Source organism: Pygocentrus nattereri, chromosome 15, assembly GCF_015220715.1.
Source record: "Pygocentrus nattereri isolate fPygNat1 chromosome 15, fPygNat1.pri, whole genome shotgun sequence".
NCBI lineage: Eukaryota > Metazoa > Chordata > Actinopteri > Characiformes > Serrasalmidae > Pygocentrus > Pygocentrus nattereri.
Window position 1 is genome coordinate 30,846,000 of NC_051225.1, and position 18,052 is coordinate 30,864,051.

The window sequence follows — 18,052 nt, forward strand, 5'->3', positions numbered from 1 at the left end:
GACTTAATGAATGAAGCTCAAAAAAATGAATGAGCTATATATTTAATTTCTTATGTCATCTGGCCACTCAAGAAATCCACCCACACTGTCTGTTTTGATATCACCATAGAAACAAAGTAAGCCATTGACTCACAGCTAGTGATGGCCAGAGGCCAGACAAGAGTATGATTTAATTGTAGACCGAGAAAATCCTGCAAAAATAGTTCTCACTCTGTTAAAACTTAGTCTTTATGGATTTCAAGTTCAGTGAGACATCAGTGATCTTACTGAGCTTAGAGCTCAGAGCTCACAGGTCCCATCAGTGACGGCTGTAAGAATGAGCATAACGATGTGTGGTCTGCGACCCCTCCTTAGGGCCTGAATTAGCATGCTCCTAGACAGTCCTGGAGTAGATATGAGCCTGTAAAAAAGTCAAAAGTCTAGAGAAACAAATTACTGGCCTCATTCTCAAAACAGCCTGTTTGGGGTCTAGTCCTTAAAGCTTTTGTTAGAGCCGTGAGTCACACAAAATGATTTAATGGTGGTTACTTTGGGTGCAGCCTGGCTTAGAATACTCAGTGAGGGATACAGTAAGGAGGCCACTACACACATCGCCACAGTGGAGACAAATTAAGCATCTGTTCCAAGGAGGAGCAGGCTCATCAAATAGATGTTCTTCTAGCAAAATGTCAAGAGTCCTTTCAGAGTCATGCATGACACATCTATTTCAAGCTCGCCACACAAAAGCTAAAACAGGACAACAAAGACCGGATGAAGAATAAGTGAAAAAATAAGCTTGACCTGATGAAATTATGCTGAGATGCAGTGAGCCAGCTAAAGACCTAAGAACTTGATGTTCTGGTGAGTAAATTTATGCTACATGGAGGCATGTTAAAATGGGCCATAAGCTTTAGGAGCTTGAATAAAAATGTCAAACACTCATTTCACAGTTGGGTTTATTATTGCACTTTATTTCCCCCCCATTGGTTTCCTTGGAAACTGGCTCGCATTTACCCTGTCACGTAGCTTGAAGTCACCCCCCAACAACCCATCTGAACTGCACAACCCTCTGGTTCCAAGTGACTGGCTGAAGGTTGACAACAAGGAGCTTGTCCCCAAGATTGTATTGGAATTAAGCCTTCCACAAAATATCATCAGCTGGGTTTTATCAAAATAAGAACATGAAAGCTACAGTTGCAGGAAGCCACAGTTCTGTTCTATTTCTGGGTCAGTGCTGTCCTCTGTGGCTAAGTAATGGCATGTTCTTGAGTCTTCGGACAAACATCATTCATTAAGGTTCTACCTGTACTACAGACACTGTTGTTTTTGGGGCCTTGTGCAGCTCCCAGGAGTCCCCCACCAAACACCCTCCACTGTCTAGTGAGGTACATGTTTTGAGTCAACCCACACTCCCAATATTAGTTGCCCTATTTAGTTTCTTTTTATTAGTAGTTGTTGGATTGTATGCTGGTTAATACCACTACCATACACACACACACACACACACAAATCCTCTGAGCCGCTTCTCCTTCTGGGTCACGGGGGGTGCTGGAGCCTATCCCAGCTGTCATTGGGCGAAAGGCAGAATACACCCTAGACAGGTTGCCAGTCCATCGCAGGGCCACTACCATACAACACCGGCCAAATCTAACGACAGAAGAATAGTTTGCAGAAAGTGATTTTTGATCCAGCAAAAAATTATTCCTAGTATCTTTGTTTTTTGAGATATTGTGATTGTGATATCAATACAATAATAGATTTCTTGATACTGTAATAAAACATCTACAAAATAATAGCATTACTGATCCTGTGTAATTTAATATGCAGCTAAATAATTACATATCAGAGAAAAATAGGCTTTCATTAATATGAAGAATTATTGACAGCTGGAAAATACATTGTAAAAAGTGGAACAGGGCACACATTTATTTGAAGTTTGAATCAATGTAAAATATTGCTTTTGTTCATCTAAGCTAACATTGTTTCATTGCACATATTTATGAGCTGAAAACAAAAACAAGTTAAACTGCTTGTTACCACATGAAGTAATCTTTTTCAGATTTAACAAGCAACTTGCAGTGATGTGGGATGAGCTGGAACAGGTTAGAGTTCACTCCTGGACCAATCAAAATATGATGGAAGGAGCTAGATTGGAGTCAACTCCACCCCTGAATTAAAACTAAACCAGAGTCTGTTTATGACCCTTCAGCTCATTGAAGTAGTAGTCAACCAGATTAGAGAACTGATAATTGAACTAGCCAATCAGGTTGTAGGACTTATAGGACTTGTAGGACATGACATATAGACATGTTGCTGGATTTTGTTAGCCAATCAAATTCAAGACTGAACTAGATATGGAATTACTGCATGTTATTATCATGTTTGACTTCAACATGAGTGCTACTGTATTAAATGTTGCTCTCCTGCTAATGTGCAAGTCTATAAACCTCTGGTGCAATTCCTGCATCTGTCTATCAACCCTCTCCCATAAAACTTCAGTGGACTGAACTATGTCAGATGATCAACATGGTTGTGTCCTGACAGCATACAGACAATCCAGGCTTCCTGGTAGACTTCTCCCTCAACTAACGTACAACAAAAGTACATCAGTGTGCGTCTTTGCAATGGATCCCATATTGGCTCATGTCTACCAGGTAGGTAAAGGTCTCCTGTAAGTTAAGGCACATTAGAGTTACGGAGCTTATTCAATGTCTAAAAACGCCTTTTCATTAAGTGGGCATCAACGACCCTCTCATATTGGAAATGAAGTCCCATTGCCAGAACATAAGACAGTAAATACTGCCCTCTAGTGGCAAAGTGACCCAATTCTAGAATCACCAGCTGGTGATCTCACTGAAGGCCAGCACAAAACAATTACAAATGGTGGGAGCATAAATATTTCAGCACACCCACATTAAAGGTTAAAAGATACTGAAATAGCATTTCAGCCATTTGCATAATCCTGTGCAGGCATCTACACAAACTGTGAGAATGCAATGCATCATCATCTGGAAGCAAAAAACACTCCATGTCAGAAGAGAGCAGTTCAAATATCACAAGTCATGCATGTGACCATATGTAAAGAAAAGTCCAAAGTTAGTACTTAGTATTTTTAAAGCAGAAAATTGGAACAAACAATTTCCATCAAGACTATTGCATTCACCGTATCAGTAAATAAGTGTAATGTAAAAGTAAAGCAGCTGTGATAAAGATCTTTATTCAGGTTTTAAATAGATTTACAAACCAGATGAAAAAAAGAAAAAAAAAATACAAAAGGAATAGATGAGATCAGTAATGCATACTACGTATATGAATTAAGTCACTCTTGTGTCTCAAAAACAGCATCTTTTCAGAAAAATGAAAACTTTTTTGCATATTTTGGTCTAGCCATGATAGCCTTGAGGTCTTGAGACACAAAGTACGTGGCTGATTGAACAGATGCGGAGACTGGCTTTACAGCTCATGCTAGCCCTCATCCCGCCAGGACAATAGCGACAGCACAATTTGCTGTAACCACACAGCAAAACTAAGATTAGGAATAACACTATGGGGGAAAACGCTTTTAATGTTTTCTTTGGACAACAGCATTATAATGTTGAGGTTTGTAAACAGCATTGAAGCCTGATGTCTGATCATTGTGGCTTTGTTGGTTTTCCAGAAGAGGGTTTTAGCTTCCAAATAATGGCTCCTGCTGCAATCCAAAGGAAAAATAATAGTTTTTACAAGGGAGTACACCAGAGGACTCCTTTAGCTTCACCAAGACCAAAAGTTTAAAGTTTAAACTTGGCCATCAAGCACAACCTCAAAAGTAAGCTCAAAATGGTAATTGCTTGTAGACAAATGTGGTGGTACTATGGGAGGAGTAGGACTATTTGAACATATTAAAACCAAGATTGTTTGCAGATCATTTGGGGTCGCTCAAAGTAAGGTGCTGGTAACCTAAATAAATCAGGGCAATCAATTTCCTTAACCTAGCAACCTCAGAAAGTACTGAGACGCTGAAACAACAGGGCATGTGTTTATCTTGTTTATCTGTGTACAAGTTTTTTTGCTTGAAAAAGCTCACTCTTGGGATTTAGAGTACATTCACTTGCACACATTCACACACACAGTCCTTTTCAAATGTCAGAGAAACTTCCTTCAGTTACTTAACCGCCAATTTAAATGTAAATTACGTACAAGTCATTAATTTTTCAGGCGATATTTTTGAGGAGATATCTTTGAAAATCTGAAAAGCAAGCCTGGGGAAAAAAAAAAAAAAAAGCTGTAATAAAGCCAAAGATTATACACACCAAATACTGAAAATGTACACATTATACTTAGTTGTTGAAGCTTCTGTGGAATTTTCAGTAAAATGGGTGTCCTCTGCTTTTTTCCCATGACAGTAAAAAATTTTTGTATTTAATGGCTCTTTCGACTAGAAATGTAATAAATGAAGGGTGGCCTTTGATATTTGCACTGTACTGTAATACACACACGTGCACATTCAGTCTAAACACCAAGATCAAATTCACTGGCTGGCTGAAATAATTACTAATGTCATTAGAAAGAGAAATAGCCCTGAGTCTGAAGTACTGTATATTATCTACATGTCTGTAGCAGCACCACTGAGACTGTTAATGAATCGTCAAACTTGAATACACACACACACATACACACAAGACCAAGCTGTTTTGTACTGAATCCTATTTATACCTGTGGTGAGCAGCTTTCACTGGTTAAAGAAAAAGAAAAATAATAAAAATCTTAACCAAGTTGGGTATGAACTGAAAGAGGAAAAGAATAAGAAAGCCTATTGTAAATGCCAAGAACGGCTCAGCTGGATGAGTGACCTTTTAGCACAAAATCAGCCACTCCTACTCCGCTCCCAATCACGGAATCATGCGTCAACAAAAATACAAACTAGTCCTCTACGGTGAATGCGGAGTCATAGTTCTTACGCAAAAACCTCTCAAAACCAAAAGAGGAAAAACAAAATAAAAGTATAGGACGAAAAGCAAAACAAATCAACTAAGAGTCTACATTTTACACAGGGTTAAAAGCAAGGGAGAGGGAATGAAGTTCAGTTCTGTTCAGTGATGTCATGAGTCCTCGGTGCCAGAGTCGTCGTCATCATAACAACAGTCCTCTTCCTCATCACTGTCCTCGTCTAACTGCTCATCATCGTCGTAATATTCATCATAGAAGAGTGTGGAACCCTCATCAGGTGGTGCAACACGGGTGCGGACGCAGTATTCAGCCAGAGTGGTCGGAACTTTCACTCCGTCACGCTCTGCATCTGCTTTAGTGGTTAAAACCTGCTTCCTAAACAGACACAGAAGAGAGTTAGAGAATTACCACCAAACTATAACCTTTTTGTTCTTTGCTATTCTCTAACCTCTATTTATCTGACCATTTGTGCTCCTGTACCTTTTAGTCTCTGTTCTGATTGGCTATCCTGCATTGTGCTTCCTTGAAAAAAAGCTAGGAGGGCGTATCACAAAACTCTTACTATCAGCTATTGGGTTTAAAAATAAAACAAGAAAAAAAAATTTAAAGTAAAGAAAGGCTTAGCAGACTTGGAGGTTGAAAGTGTGCTCAAAAGTGTGCACACCCTGGCAACTGTTTTTGTGATAGTGTGTCACGCTCCTCTATGTAATTAAGAAAAGGGAACCATAGACATTAAGGCAAAGAGAAAAAAAAAGACTGCATTTGAAAGCATTTGATGACTGTCAAGCACTGTGAAGCAGCACTAGGTGAAGACAAATTTTCAAATTAATTTTTAAATTAATCAAACAAAGTAGTGCATTGAAAATTGCAGAAAAATCGTGTTTACCCCTTTTTACACAAAAAAAAAAGTCATACACATTTTGCCATGAAAATAGTTTGCTTTTGTGTCTGAATCTTTTGAAGCAAAAAATGTACATAATTTCTGCCCAACCTGATTATGTCCGCATACTCCCGCTCCCTGCCTTTGCTGTCCCTCCACTTGCGGTACATGACTGAGGCATCCACATTGGCTGGGGAAAATGTGTTGGGCTCGTTCAGCAGAGAGATCACACTCAGCAAGATTGTCCTGCCAGAGAAAGGCCAGTGTACATCATTTATGCTTCATTACCTAACAGTATTTGGTGACAAAGCATACATTCAACAGTGCTTTTCTTATGACAATATAAAGACACTCTGTACTCTTGTGACAGTCATGCAAATACTAAATGAGCATATTAATATGCACTGTGTTTGTCCAAGTAAACATAAATAGACCTAAATGAAAAATAAGAGGAGCAAAAAGCTAAATATAATTTATTGCAGAGGTAGTATAATTTATATCTTAATTTAATCAGTAAAATTTTAAATCAAAATATGAACCCCAGTAAAAAATGTTAACAGCAACTATGTATGTGCAAAGGTAATCATTAAGTGACTCCAAACACAGAGGTGCCAGAGCAGCATGACAGGAGGATTTAGGAGGGTCATGTATGTGTGCCTGGGCGCATGTGCTTTACCTGACATTTTGTGTGGGGTTCCATCTCTCTGAGGGCAGCTCTCCACTCTGGGGGTCATCTACTGGAGGGTGCAGAATGGAAATACACACATCTCCATTCTAAAAGTGCACAGAGACAACCAGTGGCTCCATTATACACTGACCACATTAAGCCTCACAACATCTACTATAGTAAAAGAAAAATCTAGAAAACCAAACTGGTGTTAGCAGGTGGTGTGTTAATTTCCCCATCAGTAGGCATACATACTTCATAAATGTTGGGGTGCCACATCTTGGTGAGGAATCTGAAGGATGGAGGTGAGTAAGGATAATCAATAGGGAACTTGATACGAGCCTGAAACAGAAAAGAACAGATTTGTTAAGGAAAGAACAGCCCCAACATCATGAGCCAAGGTGAAGATTGAATGAAAATGGTTCTGACCACCACCACCATCATCATCATCATCAGAAGACAAACTGCTGCTGAGGTAACAGTATGTAACAGCAGTATAAATTCTATGAGACCTCAATTTGATGGTGGCATAGGCTAAACAAGTTAATGTGAGGAACATGTGCTAATCAATGAGATTCAAAGTATGTGGTCATTTTTGCTTAAAATAAAATGATGCTCTTTTGAAATAATTAGAAAAAAAAGAAATTGTTATTGTATATGTTCCACTACTAAGTAAAATGTATTTAAAAAAATTTAAATGTAAAATTAAATTTATGTATTTAAAGTGTATTTAAAAAAAAAAATATTCTGAAAAAAATAATACAATCAAACTGTGGTGAAAGCTAAGATTTCATAATGGTAAACGGAAAATTAAGGTAAAAGATGAACCACCAAAGACACAGCTTACATGATTTATTCTCTTAGAGGTTATGACCTACAACCCATTACCTCTGAACCCAAATGAGAAACTTATGGGCAAACTTGCTCATATACCAAAAATCTTTTTATTTTAGTAAGTCTTTCATCTTTCTCTCCTTCAGAGAAAGTATTCTATTACAAGTATTGTACAAGTATTGTATTAACACAGATTTGTTAAATTATGTTCAGTAATACTATAGTTTCATGTTTCAATTAGTAGCATGTCATGAAAAATAACTTATGAAGTCAGGATGACTAACTAGTGTGTATACACACACACACACACACACACACACACACTCACGTCAGGCCATGTCTTTCAACACAGTAGGAGTATGTACTATTCTGTCTCTGATGCGCACACACACCGTTCCATCTACTTTGAACACCACACACACACACCTATGGGTTTTATGTGTTAAGTGGTGGGCCAACTGTGTGAGAGGACCACAGGTCACACTGGACACACTACATAAACACCAGTGATCAGCTATTTGACTCCTGAAAGCTGTCCAGAGGAGTGCTGCATTTAGTCAAAGCAAGTACATACACTATATTATACACTATAAGTATTCGCTCGTCTGCCTTCACAAGCTTATGAAATTAAGTGACATCCCATTCTTAATCCATAGGGTTTAATATGATCTCGGCCCACTCATTCTCAGAAGGAAAACTCCAATAAAGTAACAATGCAAAATGTTTTTTGAGAAGCTGAAACATAAGACGTAAGAAGTTGCACTAACTGGATAAAAACTTTGGTGTAAAAATGTGATATGCCTTTATTATTGTTGTTAACAATGTAGCCTTTAGCATGCAAACTACAACACTAACAGTAAAGTGATGAAGGTGTATCTGCATGTTTAACAGATAAAGTAGTTTGCAACCTAAGCCGCAGCAAATAAAACGTTATGGTTTTGAAATATTAAGGCATTTTCAAGTAGTTAATGGCTATGGCTTCTAAACTGATTTTGTCTGCCATTATGTGGGCTTGGAAAGAGAAATGCGTCAGGTTGTAATGATTTCTTGGTCATTTCTACTGCTGTGTTAACTCAGTCTCTCACCCCTTCCAGGGCTTACACTTAAGGTAATACAGTAATGAAACAGCTCCCAAGACGCAAGTAAAACAGGTGGCAGGACATTCGCATTCCAGGACACAAAATATCGGGGGAAGAGGTGAGAGACTGAGAAGGTGCACCTTCTAAATTTCTTCTTCTCCAGACTAGAAGACACACAAACTTAATGTGCGTATTACAGAGAATGTCCACAGGGCCATAGGGCTGTTTTACTCTGCCAGTGAACTGAATATGTATTGTATCTTTATGGGACAGGTAGTTCTGATTAATTAATCTTGCAATTTAGCAAGTCCTTGAATATTTAAAGATGTCAGCACCTTCCAATCAGAGTTCTAATGCAGTTTGGGAGACTCAAACTCCCAGTTTATTCGGTAGTGTCAGAATTATTGATTAAACATGTTCTTGAGTTAATATTAATAAAAGGTTTGTAACAATCATTAATTTAGAAATTATTAAAATAAAGGATAGTCATTTTTAACTGAGCCAGATAGGCCCAGGCAGGCTTAGTTAGGCCTAATGCTTCCAGGAGAGGGTGTCCGTGCCAGGCACTGTTTAGAAAGCCTTGAAAGATAAGCAGACACCTGCAAATAAGAAAATTCTGCCTGTTCATTAAAAACAAGCTAGTTTTTCATGAGGAGATAGATAAGCAGCAGGCAGGAATGGGTCGTAACTCTTAAATAATTAAAAGGGCCCAATTTGGAGAGTCGTAAAAAAAAAATGGTCCTTGTCAGACAAAGCACATAGGTGTCAAAAAGTAAATTTAATATAGCAAATATAATGATGGCCAATGGGAGGCCTAGGATGTTCAGAGAGGAGGAGTGAAGAAATCACTCAAGGGAGGGGCAATGAGCATATTCGAAAAACATAAAAACTGATATATTGTGTTGGATCTTTGCATTTTGGCGATCCGGGAGCTGACTTGTGACCTGAAACTTAATAAATGAAGAGGGCCTTCTCCTTCCTCAAAAAACTTAAAATTAATTGATAAGCAACATTGCGTTTTGGTCCACATCATTTGGGACTCAGGGTAGGAGGATGGGGCGCTCCGAGTCCCGACAATAGTCAGTGCTTTATTCAGTAGGCCGTCTATTTAACCTTTCAAGAGTTGGTGGCCCAAACATTAGCACTACAAGTATTTCTATAATCGACAACTTGTCTATCATTCAAAGTGATTTGCTATGTGGCACGTACATGACATATTTCTAAACTTGACACAAAAAAAATATATTTTATCTTTGCAGGACAGAGTTGCAGCCATTCTTCTGATGTTAACACAATAATAATAATATCCTGATATTTCCATTTATTTTAAAGAAAGTCAGCTTCTTTTGTAATGCAAATGTCACTGGCAACCAAATGTTTACACAACACACAAGTAAACACTGCAGTCATCTTCTGTTTCTTGGCTCTTGCACAGTTTTTCACATTGAGGTCTTTTTATTGTGAAGTTAAGCACTGTTTTAGGGGCTTGAGAAAATTTCATGATTCCTCCATAGTAAGCAGTATATTCAACTTTTCATCCTCTTTATTAAAGACCATATGAAGATTAAACAAAAGCAGGGCTTTTTCCGCTCAAAGCGCAGCCGCTTTCATATGGTGCAATCACAGAGCCGTGGAGCACACCCTCTATTTAGCATTCTCCACATTCTGCAGTCAGCTTTAGAACATTCTGTGGATATCTGGTCCTAATTTGTCCAAAAGAAACTAGATTCAACTGTGCTCATACATGATTGAGTATGCTGAAAATGGACAGGGAGACGATAGAATAATAAAGAGCAAGACAGAAAGAAAAAGTGAGGGACAAAAAGAGCAAAAAAGTGGGAAAGGGAGAAAGAGAAATAATATAAAACATAAGAGGAAGGTAGCAAGAGAGAAAGAAAGAAAATAAGACCGTGCAAGGGAGCAAGTAAACCAGGTCATTTTTATCCTAGAACAAGCTGTACCACTCTACTTCACCTCCCTCATCCCCTTTCACACCCAACAACTCTCCCTCCCTCTCTCCATTTCTCCATCCTCCAGTCACTTCTGTGTGAATAGAATGAGAAGAAAGCAGGCAGAGGTGAGAGGAGTGACCTTGTACAAGATCTCATTCACAGCAGAGTGTAGAATAAGGTGCAGTAAAGACAGAGCCTGAAACAGAGGAGCCAGAAACAGATAAAGACATGCTTTAAAAGCTCTTTTGGCAAAGAGCAGGCATCAATATTGAACAGCAGTCTTCTTCATTGTGGTGATTAGCCTAATGTTTAACCTAGTAAGAGCTTCACCACGATCAGCAGATTCCCTGCCAAAAAACAGAGCAAGGTTTTGCCTCACGGGCAAAATATGAAAGCAGAGAAAAGAACTCTTACTGCACAGATCTGATGCAGCCTGTAGTGAGGCGTGCAAATGACATTTTCATTCATATGTGGGAGGAAAAACCCTCATCACCTCAACATTTGAAGACAGAACTACTATTATGATTTCCTTGTAACGAGAGTATGTTTAAAGCGATAGTTCTCAAGTCTGCATCCTGATTCTGTCTGACATACTGTTATCTATTAAAAAGAACAAATATCTTTCACAGGCACAAATAAGAGTAGAAGCCATCTTGAAGCTTACTTATCCATTTTTATAGACAACAGTGGGGGACGGCAGGACATAACCTCACACACATGCATCAGGCTCCAGTCCTCACAGGCCAAAACACTGCAGACTTCAGCAAAGTGCCTCATTAAACACACCTGATTCAGCTCATCAGCTAATAAGCACAGCCTTCATGAGCTGAATTCAGAGGGTTAGACGAGGGTAAACTACAACATCCACAGCACTTTGGCCAGGTGGTCCCCAGTTTTACCTGTCTGACCTAGCAGATCCTGTGTTTTTTTAGATTTTGCAGGGTGCATCGATGTTTTATACCATCCAGCCACAAATCTGCTACAACCTTGAAACAAACCTTGTGCATCTATCACTGGTGAACAATTCAGCCAAAAGTGGTGTATATCTAAATTAATTAAATAAATTAATTAAAACAGACTGTAAGATTGTAATAAAATGAAGGGCTAGAAAGGAAACAATGCAAACATGGCTAATTCAGCACAGTTTTGTTGTTATTAGACATTAAAACCTAAATATAGAAAAAAAATACTGGCATCAAAATAAATGTTCTTTTTTTCTCTCCTCAATTTAGTAATTTCCAATTCCACCTGCTAGTTAGGACTCCCCTAATCACACGATGCTATCGACATTAGGAGGGTGAAGGCTACCACAGGCTTCCTCCGACACCTGCCAAACCAGCCATCGCATCTTTATGAACTGCTGCTCACGCAACGTCACTGGACAGCTGAACGCGCTCAGGGGAAAGCGCCAACCGCCAGATCTGTTACGTCAGCCAACAGACATCTGCGTTGACTAGTATCGCGTTGAGTGATGGGGGGAGAAGGAGGGGCCATCCTACCCACCCAGAGAGAGCAAGGCCAATTGTGCTCTCTTGGACACCCGGCTACGGACAGCTGTAGCATCACCAGGGATCAAACTCGCGGTCTCCTGATGATAGGGCCAACGCTTAGACAGCTGCGCCCCTTGATAAAATTTTAAATATTAAAGTATTTTATTTACGACATCTATAAGTACACTTCTGATTATTCTGTGAAAACTGATTAATTTTGTCAATTACCTGTTTTGTATTTATACAAGGGAGGTTTTTTCACTGTTTACTTTGCATGTCTTAATTATTCCAATAACCATAAAATATGGTCATAATAGCTTAATAATAAATCTTCTCTATAGCACCTCTCAAAGGTTTTTAATCCATTAACATAAAAACTGCTTTCAAATGATATCAAGCAAAATAAGGAGCAGATAGCATGACAAACAGAAAACGGCATGATAAACAAGTAACAGAAAGCATTTATTAGTAAAACATGGTGGAACATCAGAGATATCACCCACACAGAAAGATCTGGGAGAGCTTCTGAGTTGTGATGTAAAAGCTGAGATGGAGGACAGACACTAAAATATGATTTCACTAATTGGCTGGCTCAGTACAACAGGAGCCAAGAAAACGATATAGCAGAGGCCTGCATCAGACAGCTAGTGAGTCAAATGAGGCAGACACTGTCCAGGGCTGTTTCTGACAACAGCGATGTACATGCCCTGAGCTTCACTCATAACCACATCATGGCACAAGAGCTCATACTGGAACATGAGGGAAAAATAATGACAGATGTATTCTCATGTGTAACATTGGGTTTGTGTGGTGCTTTTATATAATTCACTGTAATAAATTTAAAGCCAAGTTAGCAAAACTGAAAAGAGCAGCACTTTTAAATTAAAATTAAAGGGCAATTCCACCAATTTTTCAATCACTTCATGTAAACAAAATGATTCCGATTGATGTAAAATGCACTATAGAAGTTTACCAAAATTTGTTCATGTAAAGTAATTTAATGCCTCTAAAAGCACTTCATTAGCACATTTTTACACTGGCTATAAATATGCTGCCTCGTGTTTTGACCTAAAAATCATATATTTATGATACTTACAGGGCAGAGAAGCACTTGCAGGGTGCTGTAAAGAATAAACAGTAAATAAAACTTATTTTTCACTACTGTTTAACCATCATCATTACATATGAAGATTCAGAAGACAATTGTAGGGTTACACGTCATTTTGGACAGGCATTTAAAATGGCTAATTTTGTGCAGTAGACAACCTCTGGTTCCTTTCATCATCACTGTGAAGACATAATTTTCTCTAAAATGCACCATTTCACATCTCCATTTTTCAACCAAATTAATTTTGTAATTGTGAAGAGTCAATGCAATTCCTCTTTAAATCTAGTCACCCTGTCTTGACAAAATATAAGGACCCACATCTAACAAGTGGCAACATCAGGCATTAGCACTCTTAGCCAAGTTAATGTTGAGGGGGAAATACTGTCAGACAGAAAACGCAGCAGACAGAAAGGCAGGCAGACGCAGGACTGAGATACATAAATGCAAACACCACTTACTTTTAAAGCATTATAATATAACCAGTGCTTTAAAGATTAATGCGCGATTAATCAGTAAAAGCACTTGCTCTGTTTAAAAGAACAGTAACTTAGCTAATGCTAATTTAACTGAACAGTAGTAAGTAACCAGTTAGTATCACTGGCTAGCTATGGTTTATTAGCTTCAGTCTTAGGCAAATGAGCAGCTCTTCAGAAGAGATTAACTGTCATTAACTCAGGCTTTCAAGAGCCAATTTGCTTCTCAAACTAACTCCCAGAGCTGAATGCAAGCATAGAGAGCCTTTCCCGTTCCCACCCACTGCTCACATTTCTGTGACACACCATCAGCCCCAGAGGAAGAAACATGACCCGATCCGCCCGGCTATCTGAAGCTCAGCTCACATCACCTGCCAGGGGGACTGAGTGCATGCACGCTCCAGCAGGTGCTCGCTGCTCGTCAGCTGACTGACACATGCATCGAATCAAAGCCCCCTCTATTATCATATTGGAACACTCTCAGTGACAGTTCAGCAAAAAAAAATTGAACCAACACAAGTCTATTCCTTATCCTAAATGTAGTACATGAGCCAGGGCATGTTTATAGTCTTAAGTCTGCTTTTACAAATTTTTCAAAGGATTTATGAGGATAATCTAAATATACAATACAAAAGTACAGAGAAGATTCAGGCTTTAAGATGACTGATACTAATGTTTTTGTACTCATAGGGGCAAGCAATATTATGATATTTATCATTATAGAGATAAATTAGATAACATCACACGACAACATACTTTTCTGAATATATTGTGGACTTGTGGTTACTGTAGATTAAGGGTTAATGAACAGACAACTGCAGTAAACCGCAGAGAAGGAAATAAGAAAAAATGACATGGGCTGCTGTAGGCTTACATACTTTTTATAAAAAAAGATGGTTCTTCAAAAGTCCTTTACATAAAAGCAATGGTTCCATTTAGAACCATGAATTCTATATAGAACCTTTTAATGCTTAAATGGCTCTCTGCATGGCAAGAATCCTTGAAGAACCATCTTATTTTTGAGTGTGTACCTTTTAAAGCGACAGGCAGATGTAGCAGAATGCAGAGGAAACTTTTTAAAATATGTTTTTTCCTTTGTAATTAGCCAAGGGAAATCTGTTACCAGCTATTTAGGCCTTGCTAATGACCTAAGAGAGCTAACCAGTAAAACACCGGAAGGTGATGAAGACTCCTCATCTTCTTACAGGTAGAAGGTATGTCAACATGTTGGTCTTTCTGAGAAAGTTGTCACTGTTTCATGAACTAGCCAACATCAACTACAGCAATTTAGTTGACCTAGTTAGCGAAAGAGCTACGCCATAACATGACCACCTCTCGTTGCATTCGTATTTACATCCTTGGCTAGGGGCTCAAGTTAAGACACTCGTTTCATAGTAGGAGAGTCCTGTTAAAACATAAAATCAGCGCTTCTGTGAACTGTTTGTGTATTTTCTCAGTAATAATTGTCTTTTTTTTACCATAATTGTTCAATTTAGTTCTATGGCTTCTTGTTTTTCTGTTCCAGGTGTTCAAACCTAAACATCCCTAAATATCATTACACACTTGGTGAATCATCAAAAAATGTCTTGAAGTATTGCCACATCATCTGCTCCTAAATAACAGCAGGTCATAAAATGCCAAATCAAACAAGAAAGTCTATTAGAGTTCCCTTAAAAATGAGCTGGGGCAAGTCTGGGGCAATTGTGAATAGTAAGGGCACAAGCTAGCACTGTTTGTTAACTACATCAACCTTGTAGCTCTACTGCAAAGCTAAAAAGAAAAAGAAAAAAGTCAGTGGGTTAAAGGCATATAGAGCATAAGTAATTATCCCATGTGTAAAATACATGACCGAAGCTTCACACTACACAGCTCTTTTAATTTTTCCATTAGATAAAGGGATAAGAGGATGTCCAGGCCTGTCTTCATTGTCCTTTCCTCCTGATGGTTATGAAACTAGATTACCGAGCTCAACACTGATGGACGTGCAAGCCCAAGCACACCACAGAACACTCATTTCAGACACTGTCTCTTTCACTCTGGCATAAGGTTAAAAAAGGATCAAGTTCACTGATAAGACACCAGTGATATGACCAATGATATAAAACCTCATCACAAGGTTTTACAACGCCACAAGGCATAAGCAGCAGCCAATAACACACTACAGTCCTACAGTCACACAAACAGAAGGCAAAAGTGGTTCTTTTTGCCAGCACGTGTAAAGACCTGCAAGAGGCCGCATGAGGCCTAAGAAAGCTTTTAGGTGTTTACACTAAAGGTAGATCGCTTGCAATAAAATGCAGTCTATTAAAAAGACAAACACAATAAATGTAAAATCAGAAAACAAACACCATTTAACTTGATAATATAATAGAGGCTACAACGATTTATCAGCGATTAGTCAGGAAGATTTGTCCTCTTTGAAAGAGTTAACTAAGCTAATGAAAACCAGGCTAACGTAAAGAGAAAAATGTAGTAGGTGTCTACTGCTGGTTTCTTACATCAAAATAAAATAATAAAAAATTAGAGAAAGATAATATACTGGAGACTGGAGTGTTTTCTCAGTAATTAATAGGAGTTTTACATTAAGATACTAGACTAATGATTAATATGAAATAAATACAAAACAACAGATCTAAACAAATATATATATATATATATATATATATATATATATATATATATATATATATATAAATCTGACTTAAAATTAGATTTTATATTACTGTTTCTTCTCCCACATTACATTGCACCTAACCAATAAGTAATATTCATACGCTTTTACGCTCACCGTTCTGGATTGTCTAAAATATGCAAATAAAACCCTGATTGTCTACAATATGCAAATCATCAGTCACCACATTCAGTCTTATGTAAAGCAAAGTATTCAGGAGCAGTACAGTCACAATGAAAAGAAAATCTAACAACTGTACATTTAGCTGAACTAAGCTCTGGGCCAGCCTTGTGAAAAGCAAAATATGCACTAAATGATTTAGTACAGGTTCATAGTAGGGATATCAATAATGACTGAGTAATTGATAAGATCAATGCCTTGAACTGTTTGAATAAACATTATCATCCATCAGCAAATCGGCATCAATTGCCTGAAATGAGAGAAAACAGGAATAAACTGACACCTTCATGAGGCTGTGGGTTCTAGGCTCATACATCAGGACAGTGCTTTGATATTCTTTTTGCAGTTTAAAGGCTTAACGCATTGACAAAACACAGTATGGAAGACAGCATGGACAACAGAATGAGAGAACAATGAAGGAAAGGGAAGCCACTGAGCGGAGCCAAGGCAGAACATGAAAAGGAAACAGCAGAGCAGGCATTCTTTCATCATGTTAATGATACTGGACGTTATAAGCTGATGCTTAGGAAGCCGTTTGGGGAGTTTGTGGTGGGGGTGAGTCCTGTCATTTCAGCAGGGCTTTGTTCCAGCGATAAGCACCTGAACGTCCCAAACAACGTTGGTAAAACAAAGAGTTGTTCTTTCGTCAAGGCAGTCAGAGAGGCTGCAGAAAGACATTTTTATTTGCATGTACACCAATTACTGGCAGGTTGGCTAAAGAATAAATCATGCTGTGTTCTCAAGCGGAGTCAACCGTGAAAACGAGGCTGAAGTATTTGCCAGCTTTTTTCGAATTTTCCCGTTCCACCTTAAATGGTGCAACAGCCACAGGCCCCAAAATATAACTGCTGCCCAATTTAAGGTGGAACAGGAAAAATCGGACAAGACGTTGGGGAATAATAATATGACTTCATACCAAGAACTTACCTTAAAATAACCACCCTCATAATGTGTATTTGGAGGTCCGAAAATCGCCACTTCCCAGTTGTACAAGTCCGACTCGTCCACCAAAGTTATTTTGAACCCTTCTACGGGCTCATCCTGAAGACTTTTCAGCTCCAACATTAACGCCTTTTGTGAACTCGCAACATGATGTCCATGCTGAGCCATATTCCGGGCAACAACTCTTACAGTCCGAGTCTTCTTTGGAGCGAACTGGGGTTTTCGGTCAACTCTGGTGAAAATGTGGGCTAGCAGTGTTAGCACACACTGATTACTTTAGCTATAACTACTCGTTTTCGACACGCATTCAGCTATAACTTTACAAAGTGTTATGCGTAGTTTAATACTTATTCTTTCCACACATATCAACAAACCCGAACTAGGGCCAAACAACTGCAGCTAAAACCAACTCACAGTCCTGGGCTAGCGGAAGCTAGCAGCGACTCTTGAGGATTTTGTAGGTGTTTTGGGGCATTTGAGCGATTTCTGTGCCACTCTGAATCCGAGTCAGGCTGTTACCTTCAACTTCCACAACGTTGGCGTGTATTTACTGTAACTATAAAAGTAACTTAGGTCGCCGAATAAAGCAGCGTCCCACGAAGCAGCTAGCAGAGGAGCCACCCAGTAGCGTTCAACCCGCTCCAACGGTCCCTTTCACTTCTCCACAGGCAGCGTCTGATTCGTAAGCGAATCGATCTTTTGAATCGGTTCAATGATTCATTCGAAACGATTCACAATCCAAACATCCTTCGGATCGATTCAGTTTTCCGTTTGGACCTATGACGTTTAGGTGTATAAACCAAAAAGTGCATAATTATTTTCATGACCTATTTATGCTTTATATATACACACATATAAATCCGCCACA

At 38.7% G+C, this 18,052-nt stretch overlaps 1 protein-coding gene across 1 annotated transcript; it reads right to left on the reverse strand.

The window, feature by feature from the left end:
• Positions 1-3,180: 3,180 nt before the first annotated feature.
• On the reverse strand, positions 3,181-17,829 carry cdc34a (cell division cycle 34 homolog (S. cerevisiae) a). Its single transcript, XM_017702283.1, has 5 exons — positions 17,170-17,829; positions 6,711-6,797; positions 6,465-6,562; positions 5,900-6,034; positions 3,181-5,283 (listed from the first exon to the last, which is right to left on the reverse strand). Exons 1-5 carry the CDS (start codon positions 17,350-17,352, stop codon positions 5,061-5,063), a joined length of 726 nt encoding a protein of 241 aa, XP_017557772.1. The 5' UTR covers positions 17,353-17,829; the 3' UTR covers positions 3,181-5,060.
• Between the last annotated feature and the right edge of the window lie 223 nt (positions 17,830-18,052).